The following is an 18,143-nucleotide window of genomic DNA, read 5'->3' as shown; positions in this document are numbered from 1 at the left end:
CCTGGGCTCTTTGTAAATGGTTCCTGTATTTTCTAATAATGTTTAGGAATTAAATTACACGTGTGGAAAACAAAACCCTCTAAAGAGAGAAACAGATGATGCCTGGAACTAGCCTACTGTTTGGATTCATATTTAAAAGATACAGAAAATGAATCGATCAACTCCAAAGGGGAGAGAATGATTTCATCTCAGTTATTTGAAGAGAAGGTGGAAATATCTCATAAAGGACGATCATGATTGGCAGGAAGATGGATGGATGAAACCGAGGATCTCTGGATTTCATAGGCTTTCCCAACGTTATTAAGATGTATGTGTCTCAGGGAAATAATTTGATATAGTTTAAAGGTTAATGAGTGAATTTTCCTCATTTATAGAATTGTGAGGGCAAAGGACAAAAAGGGCTTGGTCTCTCTTCCACTAACCTCAGCCCGTTTCAGGAGACATCTGTGTATAGGGGCATTTATGGTTCATAAATGTTCCTTAAACAAGAAAACCCTGAGGATCACAAGGGTCTTTCAGGACTAAGGGACTATTTCAGCACAACTGGTTTGCAGTTGTCAGTAAATGTAAAATGAGAACATGATTGACTTATTTTAAAGGAACTATGGTTTCACCTCATCTCAAACATTGAAGGCTAAGGAAAATCAGTTCCTTTCATAAAGTTTAAAAAAAAATCATACAAAGACGTTGCCTGGCTCATATATCAAAAAAAAAAAAAAAAGGACACATATGCCACAAAGTCACAATCATCTATTTACTCTGGGACTAGACACAGGACTGGACCAAGAACAGATTAAAATGGCTTGACTTCATTAGCTTAATTAGGGAGTTCCAAATTAGATTTTTGCAGCTAAATTCTTCAGCCGGGCAGGGTGAGCAGCTGTTGCCAGGCACCGCCTCAAAGGGAGAGCTCGCCCGGCCGTCTGGCCAGCCCCTGGCCCTCCCCAAGCTCATCTCAGAGGACCACTGTGCGGGCAGCCCAGGGTGCCACACCCCATGGTCCTGGCTCACTTTGACCCAAAGAGCCACTGCCAACACTGTTTGCAGGAGAGACCCTGATGACCTTTTCTGTTATTCCTGGTACCTTGAGCTCTGCAGCAGGGGCTGGCTCCAGAATCTGCAGGGCCCAGCACAAAATACAAATGCAGGGCTCCCTGTTCAAAATATATTAGCAATTTCAAGATGTGACAGTGGGCCATTAGCCCAGCGGGGGCCCTGTGACACTGGCCGTGCCATGAAGCCGGCCCTGCTTTGTGGTCTGAACCAGGCACATACTTACCATCTGAGCTGTGATTGCTTCTCTCTCTCTCCTCCCAGGTCCTACCTCATCCTTCTACTCAGGAAGGATGCTGAGGTCTATAGTAAGTGTGTTTTGTACATAATGCATGCATGATTGGATTATTTACTGGGTGAGCACCTTTATTTTGATCTTGATAACATGTAAACATGGCAAGATTTTGGGGAGGGATAAACTAGGAGTTTGGGATTAATATATACACACTATCATGTATAAAATAGATAACCAACAAGGACCTACTGTATAGCACAGGGAACTCTACTCAGTATTCTGTAATAACCTATATGGGAAAAGAATCTCAAAAAGAAGAGATATATGTATATGTATAACTGCATCACTTTGCTATACACCTGAAACAAACACAACACTGTAAATCAATCCAATATAAAATTTTTTTAAAAAGCAAGATATCATCCCTAGAAGTAGTATTCATGAACGGCAATGCACCATCACCAACCAAAAATACCAACAGATACACTAACCTAGGGTTTGAGTAGCACTGAATGACTTTGAGATAGCCAGGAAGACATAAATATATAGACTTCTGGAGGCCTAAAGATGCAGACCTATTGTATGATTTGAAAAATGAAGATCAGCAAGGTCACGGAACCAAATTCTGTGACGCAAATTTTGTCAAAGATCTTTCTCAGCAACAGTACTTTCTATTATTTGGGAATCATAGTGTCCAACGAAGTAGAGACAGAAAACCCAGCCAAGCAAACCAGAAGGAACACTGTAAGCCAGCTGTGTGGCAGGGCGACATCAAGTTAAAGGTCTACAGAGCAAAGATATCAACCCAACTCTCTGGATAGCTTCTATGCTGACCCTCTCTCCTTCCAGCTCCTTAGCTGTGGGTTTTTTCCGTCCCTCCTCTCTGACTAAAGAAAGCACCCAGGGGGCTTCCCTGGTGGCGCAGTGGTTGAGAATCTGCCTGCCAATGCAGGGGACACGGGTTCGAGCCCTGGTCTGGGAAGATCCCACGTGCCGCAGAGCGGCTGGGCCTGTGAGCCACAATTACTGAGCCTGCGCATCTGGAGCCTGTGCTCCGCAACAAGGGAGGCCGCGATAGTGAGAGGCCCGCGCACTGCGATGAAGAGTGGCCCCCGCTCGCCACAACTAGAGAAAGCCCTCGCGCAGAAACGAAGACACAACACAGCCATAAATAAATAAATAAATAAAAAAAAAAAAAAAAAAAAAAAAGCACCCAGGACCCAGAACACTGCCTTTTCATCAGAGTCGAATTTGCTTCGGGATGGTTGATGGAGAAGGCTAGGGTATTCCCCGAACCACACGGGCTGCTGGTATCCAATTCACACCTGGAGTGTGTTTACCTGCGAAAAACCGGAAAGGAGGTGGAGACCCCTGCCCGTCGGGGTCCTGCCCTGGTCCGCGACCTACCAGAGGGTCCTCTCTCCAAGCCCCTCCCTCTTCCTCTTTTGTATTCCTTCCAGCCTGACTCTCAGATCCTCCTGCCCCTGGGCTGCCTCTGTCTCCCCCGGGGGGCGGGGTGGGGGGCGGGAGCCGCATGTCTAAGTGGGGCCCCTTTCTTTCGGAGTATTTCCCTGGGTCTCCGCAAGGACAGGGGATTCTTGCCTGGCTTCCTTGGGCCTTGGTCCTGCCTGAGGGCGAGCAGCGGTTGGCAGGAGACATGGTGGGAGTGCTGGTGTGGAGCGGGGGCCCTGGCGGATTCGCACGGGTGAACGGGCAGTGCCATCCACCCTGAGTAACAGAACAGCATCTCTTTCCCGGGTGCAGGAAGAATCGCTTCTGGGCTGCCCAGAGAACCAGCCTCTCGTAATGATTTAAAGAAATAAAAGAAGAGCGCACACCACCTACGAGAAATGTGCACATTCTGAACGAGGAAAAGCATTTTCTTTCCCCTCGCGCTTCCTGTCGGAGGTCGGAAGGGCGGAGAGAAGCTTACTCAGGAATCACCACCTACGAGCCGTGTCTGGCCTCAGACGAGCTGTGAACAGATGCCTCCGAGACGCCCAGGACAGTAAGATGTGTGTGTGCTTCCACGGTACGCCCTGCAAAAATTCAGGGAAACCGCTTCGGACTGAGATCGTAGCGGTCCTTCTGTATCCTCGTGGATGCTTGTGTTTCCTCTGGAAACACGCCTGCCAGCTGCGCAAGGCTGTGTCTGCCTCCCGGCCTTGGCTGTCGATTAATCGGAAGCTACACGCTTGCCAGAGGTAATAAGCCCAGAGCCGCCCTGGTGAATGCCCTGGCTTTGCTGCTCCGAGGAATGAAGGGAACGCGTGGGCGTGAGAACCTCATTGGGCGGCTCCAGCGCTAGGGAGAAAGGATGCTCTGTGCGCCTGGGAACCAGCAGGTGCGCCTTCGGGGCTGCGGGGACTCGGGGCCACCAGTCCGGCAGGAGCCACATCCTCGAGGCATCAGGTGGCCCGGGGGCAGTCTGGCAGCAGGATGAGGAGGAGTCATACAAATAGATCTGCCTTTAAAAACATCGGGACCCTCAAGCTTTCACATGAGGTCACGTGAGGTCGGTGGTTATCACAGCGAGTGGGCGGGAGCATCAGCCTGTCTGCGCCCTGGGTGGGAAGGAACTGCATTTTCCTGCCTCTCACTGGCTTTTCCTGACTTTTTGACTTTTTAATTTTTCCAAATGGTAATACCATTCTCTCAGGTACTTGCAAATATTTTCATTACCTCTGAAAACTTGGAAAATAAAGCCGTGGACATACAGGAGAATAGAAATCACCCAGAGTCCAGTGACCAGAGATGGCCACCGCTGCTGTCTGACTGAAGTCCCTCCTGGATGCACATCGTTTTGCATAGTTGAGACTACCCTGGGCATGATGTTAAGATGGTATCTTGCTTTTTTCCTGCTGAGCTCATGTTATCATAAGCATTTTCCCATGTCACGAGAAATTCCTCATACAATAATGTAAGGGGGGGAATGTATATTATTAGCAACTGATACAAGAATTCCTTTTAGGGAAAAATTTGCCCCCTTTTTTGAGGAAAAAGCTCTGGAGAAGCGTGGAGACTGATTTGTCCGTTTCCCCAGGGAATGGAGAGTGGGCTGGCACCCAGCAGCCTCATCTAAGCCCCTCTGCACATCCCATAATGACACTAAAGTCACCCAAACCATGAAATGCTTGGGGGCTGTGGAAGCTGAGTTCGGGCAGCCCTGGACAAGGGGCTTAGACAGAAAAAATGCATTTGGGAGGAAGGAAGTTCTTGATCATCCACACAGTGAGTGGGAAAGCATTGCATTTTCATAACGTGTGGAGAGGAGAATCAGGGCACGTCAATCCCTGATTATCTGAGACAGCAAGGGACACCCTCTTAGGTCCCTAAGCTGAGATCAGGTTTGCATCCACCATGGTCTTTTGCTGGTTGCCTAGTATTCCATTCAACGGTGGTATCATTTAAATAGCAGTTTGAACAACTTTGTGTTTGGATGATTTCCTCGGACTTTGAAAGCACTAGGGCAAATGGTACAAGCGTTTTAAAGAAATCTGTTGCATTGTCACTTGGCTGTTCTCAAGAATGTCCGTGAATGTATAGGCCTGCAGGCAGCGGTGCAGGAGCCGTCTCACTGCATCTCCGCCAGCACTTAGCTGCTATTTCGGATTTACTCCATTTGTCTCCAAGACGCTTTTTCTCTGCCCAAGGAGAAGTAATTTGTCTTATAAACCCTGTAATGGCTCACTTCCAGCCTTGTAAAGGTGGCGATTATATTCTTCTTTATCTTATTGTTATTAGCATGCGCCCTTGAACTAGACTGTAAGCAGCTTGAAGGGAGCGTCTGCGCCTTTCTCGTGCTTGACGTGCAATAAACGTTGAGGGGAGCAGAGACCCACGTTTCTTGGAAAGAGCTGGCAGCGCTTGCTGCTCCAGCTTTACGTCTGCTGACCCAGATTCATAAGAGGATCAGACTGTAAGCAGCGTTGTGATTAATTCCATGAGCGCATCCCTGAGGTTCTCTCTGGGGGCTCTGGAGCCCAGGAGGAGTTCTGGAGGGCTGCAGGTGGGTGGACGGTGCAGTGGTGTCCAGACAGGGCAGCAGGTGGGCGAGATGGGGGCAGGAGTCCACCGTCGGATGCTAAAGGGACGAGTGGGGCAGGGGGGGCATCGGCCATCACTGGGGGTCAACAGGGGCTCTGTGAGGAAGTCAAACTGACTGAATTCCTCGTTCTGCCAGGATCACAGGTGCGGCACACCTGGGGAAGGCACACAGCAGGAAGTTTCTGGAACTTGAGCAAAGTGCCGCGGTGGTTCTTATGCAAAAACGGAAAGAGGTGGGTTGGATGCAAGGACAAGTTAGTGAAGCCAAAGCTGCCTAGCAACCGCCCCATCCTTTGCAAAGCTGCCGATCCATGTCTAGATTGTAATGTGGAAACAGGCTTTAGTGGTGGTTCTCAGAGCTTCGTTCTTGTCTCCAAACAGGCCAATGGTTTTATTGGTCATGTGGCAGAAGATGTAGAAGGAGGAGGTAAGTCGTGAGTCAGATGTAGGTTTGACTGAAAGCTGGGAAGGGCGTGAATACAGTGGCAGGCAAGATCAGGATCCAGAAAGGCTCAGTGGATCAGAGAGCCAGGCTGGATTTCGTAAGATGGAATTTAACGTGGCTCCCTGGAAACAACGGCAACAAGTACAGTGTGGGGGACAGGGGACTTCAGGCGACAGAATTGCCATGTGAGGCTGTGTGGCAGTCAGCAGTTCCCATCTGATCCAGTATCCACAGCTACAAGACAGGAGATGATGGTCCTTCCGCCTAGGTGCAGCCTGGACCATGACGCTCAGTTCTGAGCACATCAGAGGAGAAGGACAGCGTGGGTCCCTATCTCATAAAGAACACTTGAAGGAACAAGAAGGCTAACTTCACAAACAGAAGACTCGGAGAGACACGGGAGGTAGAGCTTTGAATATCCAGAGAGGTGTCCTTTGGAGGGTGCATGGACTTCTCTTCTGGAGAGGTGGTGTGGTGGTGTGGTTTTGGTAGATGGTGTGTCCCCAGGTGGCCAAGACAATGTCTCTCATCGCACATGTTCTTCTGTGTTATGATCTCGCCATCCTTTGATAAATAAGTGGAGTTTGGTCATCCTGCGCTAGAGGCTGGGCCACCCTGAGACTTGTTTTGACCAATAGAATTTGGTGGATGTGTCAGGTAACTTCTGGGTCTTGGCAGGTATGCAGCTTTCGCCTTTGCAGGCTGAAACGCTTGCTTTTGGGGTCCAGTTGTCATGAAAAGAAGCACACACTGGTCATTTGGCAGGAGTCATGTGGAACGTCAGCTGTCCTTGTCACGTGCCAGATGTGTGAAGCCACCTGCACGTCCCAGTTCTAGCTGCCGTCACACCTCGGTCCTCGAGGGACCTCAGTTGGTGCCAGTGGGACTGAAGATCTGCCCAGCTGAGCCCTGCCGAGATACCTGACCCGCAGGATTCCGAGCAAATCAAATGGTCCTTGTTTTAAGCCACTAACATCTTGGAGAGGAATGTTACTCAGCAAGAAATATACCGGACAGTGATTGAGAACGTAGGCCTGGAGCCAGCTGCGTGGCCTCTTACTGGCTGTTTGATCTGGAGCAAATCACACTTATTTTCTTTGTCCCAGTTTCTTCTGTGAAACAGGGAGGGCCCACCTCGTGTGATGACTGTGGGGATTAAATAATTTAATGAATGAGAATCACTTGGAACAATCACTGTTCCATGAAACCTGGGGTAGAACGAGGAGGAAGGGATGGAAGCTGTGAAGGTACAGAATAATCCAACTCTATTGAAAACGCCTCTAACGGAACCATCCAGATGCAGAGTGAGCTGCCTCGGGAGGTGGGGAGACCCCTCCCCTGGGAGCCTCCCAGTCACGCACAGGCAGCTGCTTGTCGGGTGAGGAGGTTGAGGTCCTCTGACCCGTCGCGCAGGGGCCGTGTCTCGCTGGAGGAGGTGCTCAGTGTGCTCCATGTGCTGCTCTTGAGTCGACAGAGATAAGAGCCCTCATCCCGCTCAATCGTTACCATTTCGAGATCACCCAACACATTTGATCTCCTGTAATGTCTTCCCATCAGCCATGCGTGTCCCTGGACCGGTCCTCCTGAGCTCAGCAGCACCACTCCTGTAAGATCAAGGCCTTGAAGAGCCATATGGCTTATTCATTACTGAAGGGGTTGCTTGCAGCTCCTTCCTGCCTGTGAAGTCACAGCTGGACCACGAGGCCCTCACCTCTGGGTTTCCTTGCCCAGACCTTGTCCAGAGTGTCCCGACCTCCCCAAATGCAGGGCCGAAAAGGCACAAAGACAGGTTCACTTCTTTCCAGCTTCTGAGACAAAGAAATAGCCCAGGTAGCCCCTGAATCACGGAGGCCAAGAAAGGAGCTGCCCACACAGAAGTTCACAAAGAAAGGGAGGCCTGGGTGAGCTGGGGCCAGTGTGATGGGAAAAGGCAGGGAAAACTTCCTGATCTGATAAAGTGTCCCAGCCCTGGTCCCAAGGGCCCCGAGAGATAACAACACCAAAGTCGCTTGCAATTCAGCTGAACACTTCTTACCAGGTCATTCTAGGGCAGGGCACAAGATAGGGAGATAGAAGCAGGGGGACGGGGCCCTGGGTGAGCCTGGGGCGGTTCACTCTCTCCACACGTGGGCCTCAAGGGCAGCAGTCCTGGCGCCCTGAACGAGGACAGACTGACCCAAGAGACAGGGACAGGTGGTCACTTTGCCACTCCGTCTGAAGGCCCCCATGGGGTACTGTCAGAGTGCTCCCCATCTGTGCCACCTTGGGGGTTAATCCCTGCCTCGTCTGAGCTGTAATCATTGGCTAATCAGACAAGGCACTCCAAGAAGCCCAGGCCACGGTTTTTGCTTGCTGTAATGACTTTTCTTTCATTAGAGCAGAGAGTAGGTGACCTAGAAATCTCCTGTGTGAGCTTCTGTCTTCCGCTAAACAAAAGCAGACACTCCGAAGAAGCAGGCGTGTTTAGAATGCACAGCCCTCCCTCCCCGAGGGTGATTTTAGTCCCCGCTCCCTGAACAGACAGGAACGAGAGCCGCGAGGAGGAGATCACATGATCCTGCTCTTTGCTGCAAACTGGAAAAAAAAAGAAAAAAGGGAGGGGGAAAGCCTCTTGGTATTAGCTTGGGCTAATGAGCTCACTGGTGTGTGTCTGGGAAACATCCCAGAATGAATTCATCTGCTGAGATGTCTGTCTTTTGAAAAAAAAAGTACCCTTGTAGTGGTGGATGGCAAAGGAGACACAAATGAGAGCCACGTGAAGCCGGCTCAGGGGCTAAGCCCAAAGCAAGGAAGCCCAGGAGGTGGTCAGCATCTGGGCACAAGTTAAGCCTGCCGTTTGGGGATTAACCCATCGTGGAGGTAAACATAGGGTTTGGTGTTTTTTTTTTCCAAAGGAGAAAAATATAACATGTAAGCTGCCATGTCCCCATCATACTGGCCCAGCACCTGGGATGGAACAAGGTCCTGTCAGTCTGACCAGGTGGTAGCGTTTCACATTGAACTAAGTGTCACAGTGACGCGTCTTCTGGTCAGCATCCAGGGCTGGCATCGTGCTTGCTTCATGCCAGCCCCCAGCACACGGTAGACGCTCCGTTAAATGCAAATGGACACAGCTAAGGTGACCTGGAGGCCCTTCCTAAGATACTGGAGGTGGCAGTGACCATGGTCAGGTGGTTAAGTCCGTCTCTTTCAGACATTTACTAGATGTAATCGCCTTAAACGAAAAATGTTCTCTTTGAAGGAGAAGGCTTCAGAGTACGAGAGAGCTGGACGTGGGTGATGGAGTTGGGGACCCAGAGGTCTTGGGATCTAAGACGCCGGCTTGTGCAAGAGGAGGTGGGAAGGAAGGTGAACCCCGGGGGGGGAACTCCCTTCCCCGCGTGGCTGCAGGTTGGGTGGATCTGTGGCAGCTGTCTGCTCGAATCTCTTCTCTCCTTCCCAAGTCGTAGGAATGCAGCCAGGCACGGATCCGAAGGAATTTCCCACTCTCTCTGTCGCTAGATGCGGCCATATGACTAGTTGTCACCAACAGAACGTGAAAGGAGGTGAAATGCACCACATCTGAGCCAAAGCTTCTTCCAGGGTTTCTCCTCCTTTCCATCAGCTGGATGCAGATGGCAAGAGGACCCCAGGGAGACACGGGGACGTGACGCCTGGGACCCTGTGTGGTTGAGCACGTGGAGGAGACTCACTCCACTGACCTGGACACTCGCCCCGGACTGGGGGGTGAGCAAGAAACAGTCCTCCGCTGGGTTGAGTCATTATATTGGGGGATCTGTTTGTTTTAGAAGCCAGTACAATTCCAAGTGAACACCTTAGAATGACCGAGGGAAGTAACCCGGCAGCTCACGAGACTCAGAAGGGGGAGGTGGCGGCCCCAGAGAGCGAGGCCTCGGCCTCTGATTGAGGTGATGGAGCTACTCGCCTGCAGGGGAAGAACCACGCTCTTCACTCTCCGTCACCACCTTCGTTGCCCGAAAGTCAGGGTCCACTTCTGGGAGGTGGGCCCTGGGGCGCCACGAGGACTGACACTACGTAGAAAACTGCCTGACCATTTGTGATGTACCACGGGAATTTGCTGCAGCTCAGAGAGACACAGAGGAGCTGGGGTCCCGGCCATCACGTGGGGGTGCATACGATTTGTTAGCTGTACGGGGGTGCAAGGGGAGGACAATACTGTCCCAGATGGTTAGTATCCGAGCTCCAGTGGTTCAAAGCAGGACAATACGTATTCAGGGATTATGTTCAGACTTGTTGGAACACAGACTATGAGAGCGAGTGTGGTGGTGTGTTGTGTGTAGGGGGTTAGGGATGGGCCAGGGCCAGGAAATGAGACTGGCGTAGGTAGGTAGAGATGCAGGAGAGAAGAGAAGACTCACCTGCTGACGTCCAAAATAGACTCTGTAGCCGATGGCTAACACTGCCTCCAGGTCAGCCCCAAAGGAGTGGGGCTGGGACACCCCACGGGCTTAGGAAGGTGAGCGCCCTTGTGTGTGTCCCTGTGCCATTGCAGCAGCGGTGGGGGGGGGAGGTGCTATGTCGTGGGGCGGGGCAGGGAAGCAGGGCAACTTTCTCGACTCTCGAGTCTGAAGGGAAGGAGCTGAGAAAGGCCGCCAGCACCCCCTCAGGCGTCTGCGTGGTCGTGGTGAGGAGGTGCCCGGGCACAGCACCTCCCTGAGCCACGCAGGTGGCTCGTGCGCACCGTCTGTCCGCTGAGAGGGCTGGACCAACCCTGTGTGTGCTGCTGCTTCCTGTGGAGGAGCTGATACAGGGTGGAGCTCCCTTGAGAGGACAGAGGCACACCGAGCGGCTGGTGCTTGGGCTTCTGTGGTTGTTTGCAGCCTCTCCGGCTCATGCTGGTGAGTGCCTGTGCCTGGCCTCCTGTTGACACCTGTGGGCCCACATCTTGGGCTCTGGTTCTGCTTACCATCCCTGCTAGGATGACGTGATTCCCGCGGCTGAGTCTGGCCTTCCCGAATGTGCGTTCATCCGCGACCGAGGCCTGGTGTCTGTCCACACGCCCTCTGCTACCTGACCTCATTCTGCCTGGTTTTGGCTTCCCTGCGGCCACCTTGGTGCTGACAGCTTGGAGAGAGCCCGCCCTACTCTGCAATCTGGGATGGAATATTTTTTTCTTTTTTTTTTAACATTTTATTTTATATTGGAATATAGTTGATTAACAATGTTGTGTTAGTTTGGGGATGGAATATTTTCTGAGTAGCTCCACCCAGGTAGCAGACCAGGAGAAAAGGGAACCGTTGAGTTACGTTCCCTCTGGGTAATTCCGAGAGACCCCAGGATTCACGGATGTTAGGACCTAGTTCTCATGGCCACCCCCATTTTATTTATTTATTTATTTATGTATGTATGTATGTATGTATGTATTCATTCATTTATTTATTGTCTGCATTGGGTCTTTGTTGCCGTGTGCGGGCTTTCTCTAGTTGCGGCAAGCTGGGGCTACTCTTGTTGCGGTGCACGGGCTTCTCATTGTGGTGGCTTCTCTTGTTGCGGAGCACAGGCTCTAGGCGCATGGGCTTCAGTAGTTGTGGCTCGCAGGCTCAGTAGTTGTGGCTCGTGGGCTCAGTAGTTTTGGCACACGGGCTTAGTTGCTCCACAGCATGTGGGATCTTCCCGGACCAAGGCTTGAACCCGTGTCCCCTGCATTGGCAGGCGGATTCTTAACCACTGCGCCACCAGGGAAGCCCCCATTTTCTTTCTTGTTCACTCTGGCTGGCAGTGGTACTGTCCCCATATTGCTGGCAACTCCAGAAGTGCCGTGCCTCTCATGACCTTGAAATCTGCCAAGGGCCCCCACTTGCTGGAGCACCCATGCCCAGTTTGAGCCCACCAACGTGGATGTCTGTGTCAAGGGCACTGGTGACTGCGCTAAAGAATGGAGGGGAGGGGTGCCATCACCATGCTGACAAGGATGCTTGTTGCGGGTAGAATCGTGTCCCCACAAATATCTGTTGAAGTCCTAACCCCAGGCACTGTGGATGCGACCTTATTTGGAAGCAGGGTCTTTGTAGGTGTGACTGAGGTGTAAGTTCAGCATTGCGTGGAGGTGAAGGCAGAGTTTAGGATGACGTGTCTAGGAGCTGAGGGACGCCAGGATTGCAGCCATCACCAGAAGCCACTGGAGAGGCATGGCCTCTGCCCAGATGCAGTGCTGCCAGCTGCTGTGTGGCCCCTGCGCCCGGATCCCCGGCATTGCAGAGAAGCGCACATTTTGCTCTGATTTGGTCTCCTGTTGCACACCCCCGTGTCCCAGAATCCAGGTGCAAACCCATGGGGCCCAGGCCGAGTGACATCTTCTGAGTGATGACCTGCTGAGCCCAGACCACCTCACGCACTGAGCTTCCCAGTCATTCCAGAACCCACGTGGGTTCTCGCTCCTCATGGGGTGAGCTCTCTCTCCTCAGCAGCCCCAGTTGTGCACCGGGTTAATGTGGGAAATTACGAGTCGTGCTGGGCTTTTTACACCTGCATGCGACTCGTTAGAAATGAGTTCCTTCTCTGAATACACATACACCTGGAACAGCTATTAACCCACAGTGAAAGCTGATGTTCGGGAAAGGCAGGAATCAAAATATGAAAAAGAAAACATGAGACCTTCAGTCTAGCTTGGGGTCTGCTGTGCTGAGGTCCCTCTAGTCCTTATCCTGCCGGCCCTGGTCCACAGCACCCCTTCCCCAGGAAGGAGGGCACGGTAACCCCTGGCCAGGCTCCCTGCAAGGGGCACCCACTCGGGTCTCTCCTGGCAACTGTGCACTTCATCTTGTGGTCTCAGCTTGTACGAGGCCCACGGCATCCCTCAGAGGGCAGGGCCAGGCCTGGGATTTGTGGACAGAGTAGACGCTGGGTGAGGGTCAGGGCTCGCAAAGCTGGGGCTGTTCCTAACAGTCCCCATAACAAGGACTTTGGTTTGGAGCACAGTTGAGGTCTTCACTTACATCACGGGCTTCTGACGCTTGCCCTGGAGAATAATCGTGGGGGTGGGAGTGCAGATGGACAGGAGTGGGGAGCTGGCATTTCCAGTGGGGCTGGCTGGGGTCCAGAGCAGCTAAGTGGTCTGAGGATGGGAGGTGTTGGTCCCAAGTCGAGTGTCATTTTCAGACTTCATTGATTAAACATTATCCCTTTAAAGACCTGAAGCAAATTTAAAGTAGAGCCCGTGGTCTCCTTAATGGGGATGCTGTTGCAGGGGCAGCTCCTCTGGCAGCCACACCATGGCTTGGAGGGCAGCCTTCTCCACGTTGTGTTCTGGGTAGTTCCCTTGAGATGGAAAATTCCCCTCAGGAATCTTAGGACAAAGGCGGGGCCAGGCTGGTTCGAAGACACCTGAGAAAGCAATTGATGGTGATGATGATGATGGTGGTGGTGGTGATGATGGTGGTGGTGATGGCGGGCTCGCAAGCGATTCCTCATGCATTTCTCCAGTTTTCTTGTTTTGATTATCCTCGTCCGATGACAAGCACTCCCTTGTGCAGAAAAGACAAGCGCACACACGTCTGCAGCAAAGGCATGCGCTGTGTACATTTGTGATGCATCCCGCCATTTTGGAATAGCTTTACCCTGAAGCCCCAGAGATGCTTCCTCTATTCCCTTCTCCTCTAATTTTCTGTTCACTCTCTAAATTTGGGTGGGACGGGGCAGTGGCAGGCTGGAGGAGAACGAATGAAAGAAGAAAGCATAACCTAAACAGAGGTGCTTCTGGTAAAATGATCTTCATGGTCACAATCTGTCTTTCAGAGAAAAAGTCACCATTCTGTGCAATCTTTGGGTCCCCACGCTTGACTGTGAAGAGCAGTGCAAGGTGTGAGAAGCCTTTGCAGGGATTCATGACAATGGCCTTGACTTCAGTCTGCCACCCAACAGCATGAATGGACCCTAACCATCACCCTCCCGAGTGGCCAGAGGGTCTCCCCGTCTGTCTGGTCTTTTTGGTGAAGTCCTTGTAAGCTGACCTCCCTCTTTTCTCTGTTGGTCCCCGTAACCAGGCCCTTGGGCTGGAGGACATCTGCGGGTCCCCAGTCACACCACAGCTTCTAAAGCTCACCTTCCCCGGGGCCCTCGGATGGTTCCTGCATGCGGGCTCCCTTCCACCTTAGGACCACCAGGGCACCTGCCCTAGGCTGAAGACTGCTTTGTCCCTTTCTCTTTGCGTTAGGTTCTGTGTCCCAAAGGAATGGTGTCCATCCCAAAGTCCTGGCCAGACTCCTTCCTGGAGTCCCAAGGATTCTCACGTAAATGAGACTCATTCAGTCCGTCCTGTGAGATCAGAGCTCTCCAGTGGAAAAGCAGGTCCACCTTCTCCCAAATCTCAGGCTCCAGGATGGGGAAGGGAAGAGTTTCTGTAGACCACTTCATTTCCTTCTGATCCCAGTCATCAACTCTTTCAGACCCTGCAAGAGTTTATGAAAGAGTTTATTTAACCTTCCACCCCAGGATGACTGCTGTTCTGTAGTAACCCACGTAGCCAAGCAATTGCATGGTGTGTGTAAAAGAATTGAGAGGTTTTCAACTGTCCCCCGGGAGGCTGCGAAGAAATAACAAATGGGTTTCTCCTTATAGGGCTTCATACCTGTTTTCTCCCTATGGCAGTGAGGACGCTGACTCATCAGGGCAAGTGGTCAGTTAGAATTGGGAAAAGTCTGTCTGGTCTCAGCTTGGCAGTCTGTCCTGGCAGAGATGCATGCAAATAGTGGGAGAGAGCTGGGAAGAAAAGCCTTTCCTGAATCCAAACTCTGATTTCTCAGTTTTAAAAGAGTGTCTTTGATCGAAATCAGCAGAAGAGGGCAACTACACAGCTAATAGCCCCAAGGCCTAAACTCACACCGTGTTCCATGCTACAGAAGCTGCGGTGGTTGTTATGTCACTGGTAACGCTCCAAGTTCAGTCCATGGGGGCTGGGGCTTCTGAGGCTTCTGAGTAGTGCACAAAAAAACAAAGCTCAAGATGATTAGGGGAGAGATGGATATTTGTATATATGTAAATATCACATGTTATTAAGTAATATTTAATGAATAACAATACTGTGTAGTAACTACTCTTATTACATATTTATTACATATTATTAAATAATATGAAACATAGATTATATGTAGGCACATGCTTCTCCAAATTTCTTCTTTTTTTGCTAATAAGCCTTCAGCCAGGATCATGAAATCCGTTGCCAAGTTTACCATATTAGCAGCCACTGTCAAAGTCAAAACATAGCAAAGATCCCCACATTGGGCTGTTCCCTGGGACAAGATTTCCTTTTTCCCAGACCAAGCAGCCAGACCAAGTAGCACTGAGGGACACTGCTAGGCTTTTCCTTGCCCCATAGGGGAGAGGACTGCAGGACAGTCCTGGGAGGTGGTCAGTGGGGGTTGCAGTAGCAGGGGCAGGAGTAACGCATGTTTCCCGCTGGATGGAAAAGGAGAGGGTAGACCCTGGACTCCAAGGACCACCTGTGGAGTGGACCTCAAACCGGGTCCTCCTTCCTCAGCTCGGTCAGACTGGGTGGTGTCTTCTGTGACCTCAGCCCCAGTAGTTGGAGTCTGGGATAAAAGCCAAGGTTGTCCCAAAGGACCAGTCACCTTCCACCCCAGGGAACTTGCACTTTCATTGCAGAGTTGCTGATTGGTATCTGACGGATGGCCGATGCTTTTGTAGCAAGACTCTGAACCTCAGTGATCCGGGTTCCCCATCGACCCGGAGGCTGTGCTCAGCCCTGGACAAGACAGATGTAAACAGACATCCTCCGTGCCCGCCGGGCTTGGTACCCAAATGATAAAAACGGACATGCAGGGCGTGGGAAAGGCATGAGGAGTCATGAAGTCCGGGGTCGGTGGTTAGAGAAATCAGTGTTTTGTGTTGGGTTGGATTTCTTTGTCCAATCGGGGGCATTTTGCGATCCACGATTGGGCTTCTGAAAAGAGCGATCAGGAGGAGGAATCTGAAGGTGGGGGAGACTGGATGGAATTTGCATTGCAAGGTTACGGCTCTAATTTCTGCAATCAGCTCGAGGAGGCTCCGCCGCCCGCTCTCGCCGCAGAAAAGCTGCAGCACAAAGCCGAGCCGGACGCGAAGTGGGTTAGGGCGTTATATAAGCCCCGGCGGGAGGGGAGATGGTCTTTTCTGCGCGCTCCTCCCGCGGCGGCGGCGGCGGCGCGGCTCCGGTTGATTTAGAGCGCGGTTGACAGCGGGCTGGCGCGGCCGCGCTGACGCCAGGCTGCTGCGTCGCCATGGAGACGGGCGGGCGCGGCGCGGCTGTCAGCGGCGGGCGCGCGGCCGCGGGGGGCCGCCGGAGGAAGGCGCGGGCCGCGGCCGGGACCCTCGCGGCAGACATGGACTTGCATTGTGATCGCGCCGCCGAGCCGCCGGCCGCCGAGCCGCCGTCGGGCAAGATTAACAGAGCCGCCTTCAAACTGTTCAAGAAGAGGAAGCCGGGCGGCGCGATGCCTAGCATCTTCGGGGTCAAAAACAAAGGGGACGGGAAGGGCGCGGGGCCCGCGGGGCTGGTGCGGAGCCGGACGCACGACGGGCTGGCCGAGGCTCTGGCTCTGGAGGGCGGCCGCCGCGAGGAGCCGCGCGCGGGCGGCGGGGACGGGGCGCGGCCGGGCCCCGCGGCCCCCCGGGCGGGCCCGGGCGGCGCGGGCCCGGCGGCCGGCGGCTCGGTGGCCAAGTCGCACAGCTTCTTCTCGCTTCTGCGGAAGAACGGGCGGCCCGAGAGCGGCGGGGCGGAGCAGGCCGACGCGGGCAAGGCCGGCGGCAGACAAAAGCGGGGGCTGCGGGGGCTCCTGGGCGGCGTGCGCTGGCGCAGGAAGGACCGGCGGCCCAAGGATGCGGCACCGGCCGGGCGCGCGGGGGCCCCGGGCAGCCTGGCGCGGCCGGGGTCGCTCACCGCCAGCCTGGAGTGCGTCAAGGAGGAGGCGCCCGCGGCCGTGCGCGAGCCGGAGCCAGCAGGTGAGCCCGCGGCGGGGGAGCCGGAGCCGGCCTGCGCCCCGGGAGAGGGCGCCGCGGGACCCGGGCGCGCCGAGCGGCCCCGCGCGCCCCCAGAGCCCGACCCCGAGCCGCGCGCCGGGGAGGGCCGGCCGGCCGAGGACGCCGCGGGGCCCGAGGCCGCGCCGGCCGAGACTGCGCCCCGGCCCGACTCCGAAGGCGGCCGCGCGCCCGCCGCCCCCGACCCTTCTTCGGTCGATCCGCCCTCCGACCCATCGGCCGATCGTATTTGTCTGATGTTCTCTGACGTGACTTCACTGAAAAGCTTTGACTCTCTTACAGGCTGCGGAGATATTATCGCAGACCCCGAGGACGAGGCAGGGCCCAGCTGTGCCAGGCATGCCCCCGCGCCGGGCCAGCCGGGCCCCGCCCAAAAGCCCCCCGGCGTGGTGGCCTACCAGGGAGGCGGGGAGGAGATGGCGAGCCCGGCCGAGGCGGACGACTCGTACCTGCAGGAGTTCTGGGACATGCTCTCCCAGACCGAGGACCAGGGCCCGGGGCCCCAGCAGGGGGCGGCCCCGGCGGCAGCGGCGGCGCCCGAACCGCAGGTATCCCCCGAGACCCCCAAGGACGCCAGGCGGGCCGAGGGGGCCAAGGACGCGTCCTCGGTCAAGCGCCGGAGGCTGCACCGGCTCCCCACGGAGCTCCAGCCGAAGGAGGAGCCCAAGCACCCGGACGAGGAGCCGCAGGAAGGCGTCCCCAACAGCGACGAGGGCTACTGGGACTCCCCCACCCCCGGGCCGCGGGAGGACGGCTCGGGCGGCGGCGTGAGGAAGGCGGGCCTCCCCCGGGACAGCAACAGTGGTGACGCGCTCTACGACCTCTACGCCGAGCCCGATGGAAGCCCCGCGGCCCTGCCCGCCGCCGCCGAGGACACGTCCTGCCCGTCCCGGTTAAAGCCCGTGTCTCCGGTCACCGTCACCTGTGCCCTGCGAACGCCGGGGAGCTTGCCGAAGGACTCCAAGATCCCGATCAGCATCAAGCACCTCGCGAACATTCCACCCAGCCACGCGGTGGTGCACCAGCAACCAGCCAGAAGCGAGCTGCCCAGAACCAAAATCCCGGTGTCCAAGGTGCTGGTCCGCCGGGTCAGCAGCCGGGGCTTGGCCGGGACCACCCTCCGGGCCGCGGCGTGCCACGACAGTGCCAAAAAGTTGTGAGGTCTCCGAGGCCGAGGTGGAGGGGCCGCTTGTCGAGGAACAGAACTTTCCCCGGAAACCACTGCGGCAAGTTTTGCACCCCTCAGAGAAGGGCCTTTCGGACCGTCCCTGCTCCGAGCCTGGACCAAGGAGGTCTTTGTGTCGCCAGCAGGGGCAGAATACACCAGGCAGGGGATGCCACACGTGGGATTTCCCCTCCAGATAAGTCCCT

The 18,143-nt window shown here is 54.3% G+C and overlaps 1 protein-coding gene across 2 annotated transcripts; it reads left to right on the top strand.

Moving 5' to 3' along the window:
• Nucleotides 1-16,015: 16,015 nt before the first annotated feature.
• Nucleotides 16,016-17,932, top strand: AMER2 (APC membrane recruitment protein 2; the record flags this gene model as incomplete). 2 transcript variants are annotated; one of them, XM_082602346.1, is made up of 2 exons in its annotated part: nucleotides 16,016-16,736; nucleotides 17,055-17,932. In XM_082602346.1, the coding sequence occupies 2 exons, from the start codon at nucleotides 16,016-16,018 to the stop codon at nucleotides 17,930-17,932; spliced, it is 1,599 nt and encodes a 532-aa protein (XP_082458472.1). The 2 variants fall into 2 exon arrangements, with proteins under 2 accessions (XP_082458472.1, XP_082458471.1); XM_082602345.1 differs by having other exon boundaries at nucleotides 16,016-17,932.
• Nucleotides 17,933-18,143: the final 211 nt, after the last annotated feature.

This window comes from Mesoplodon mirus, assembly GCF_964341445.2.
Source record: "Mesoplodon mirus genome assembly, chromosome: 17".
Taxonomy (NCBI): domain Eukaryota; kingdom Metazoa; phylum Chordata; class Mammalia; order Artiodactyla; family Ziphiidae; genus Mesoplodon; species Mesoplodon mirus.
This window is presented reverse-complemented; position numbering and strand designations above follow the sequence as displayed.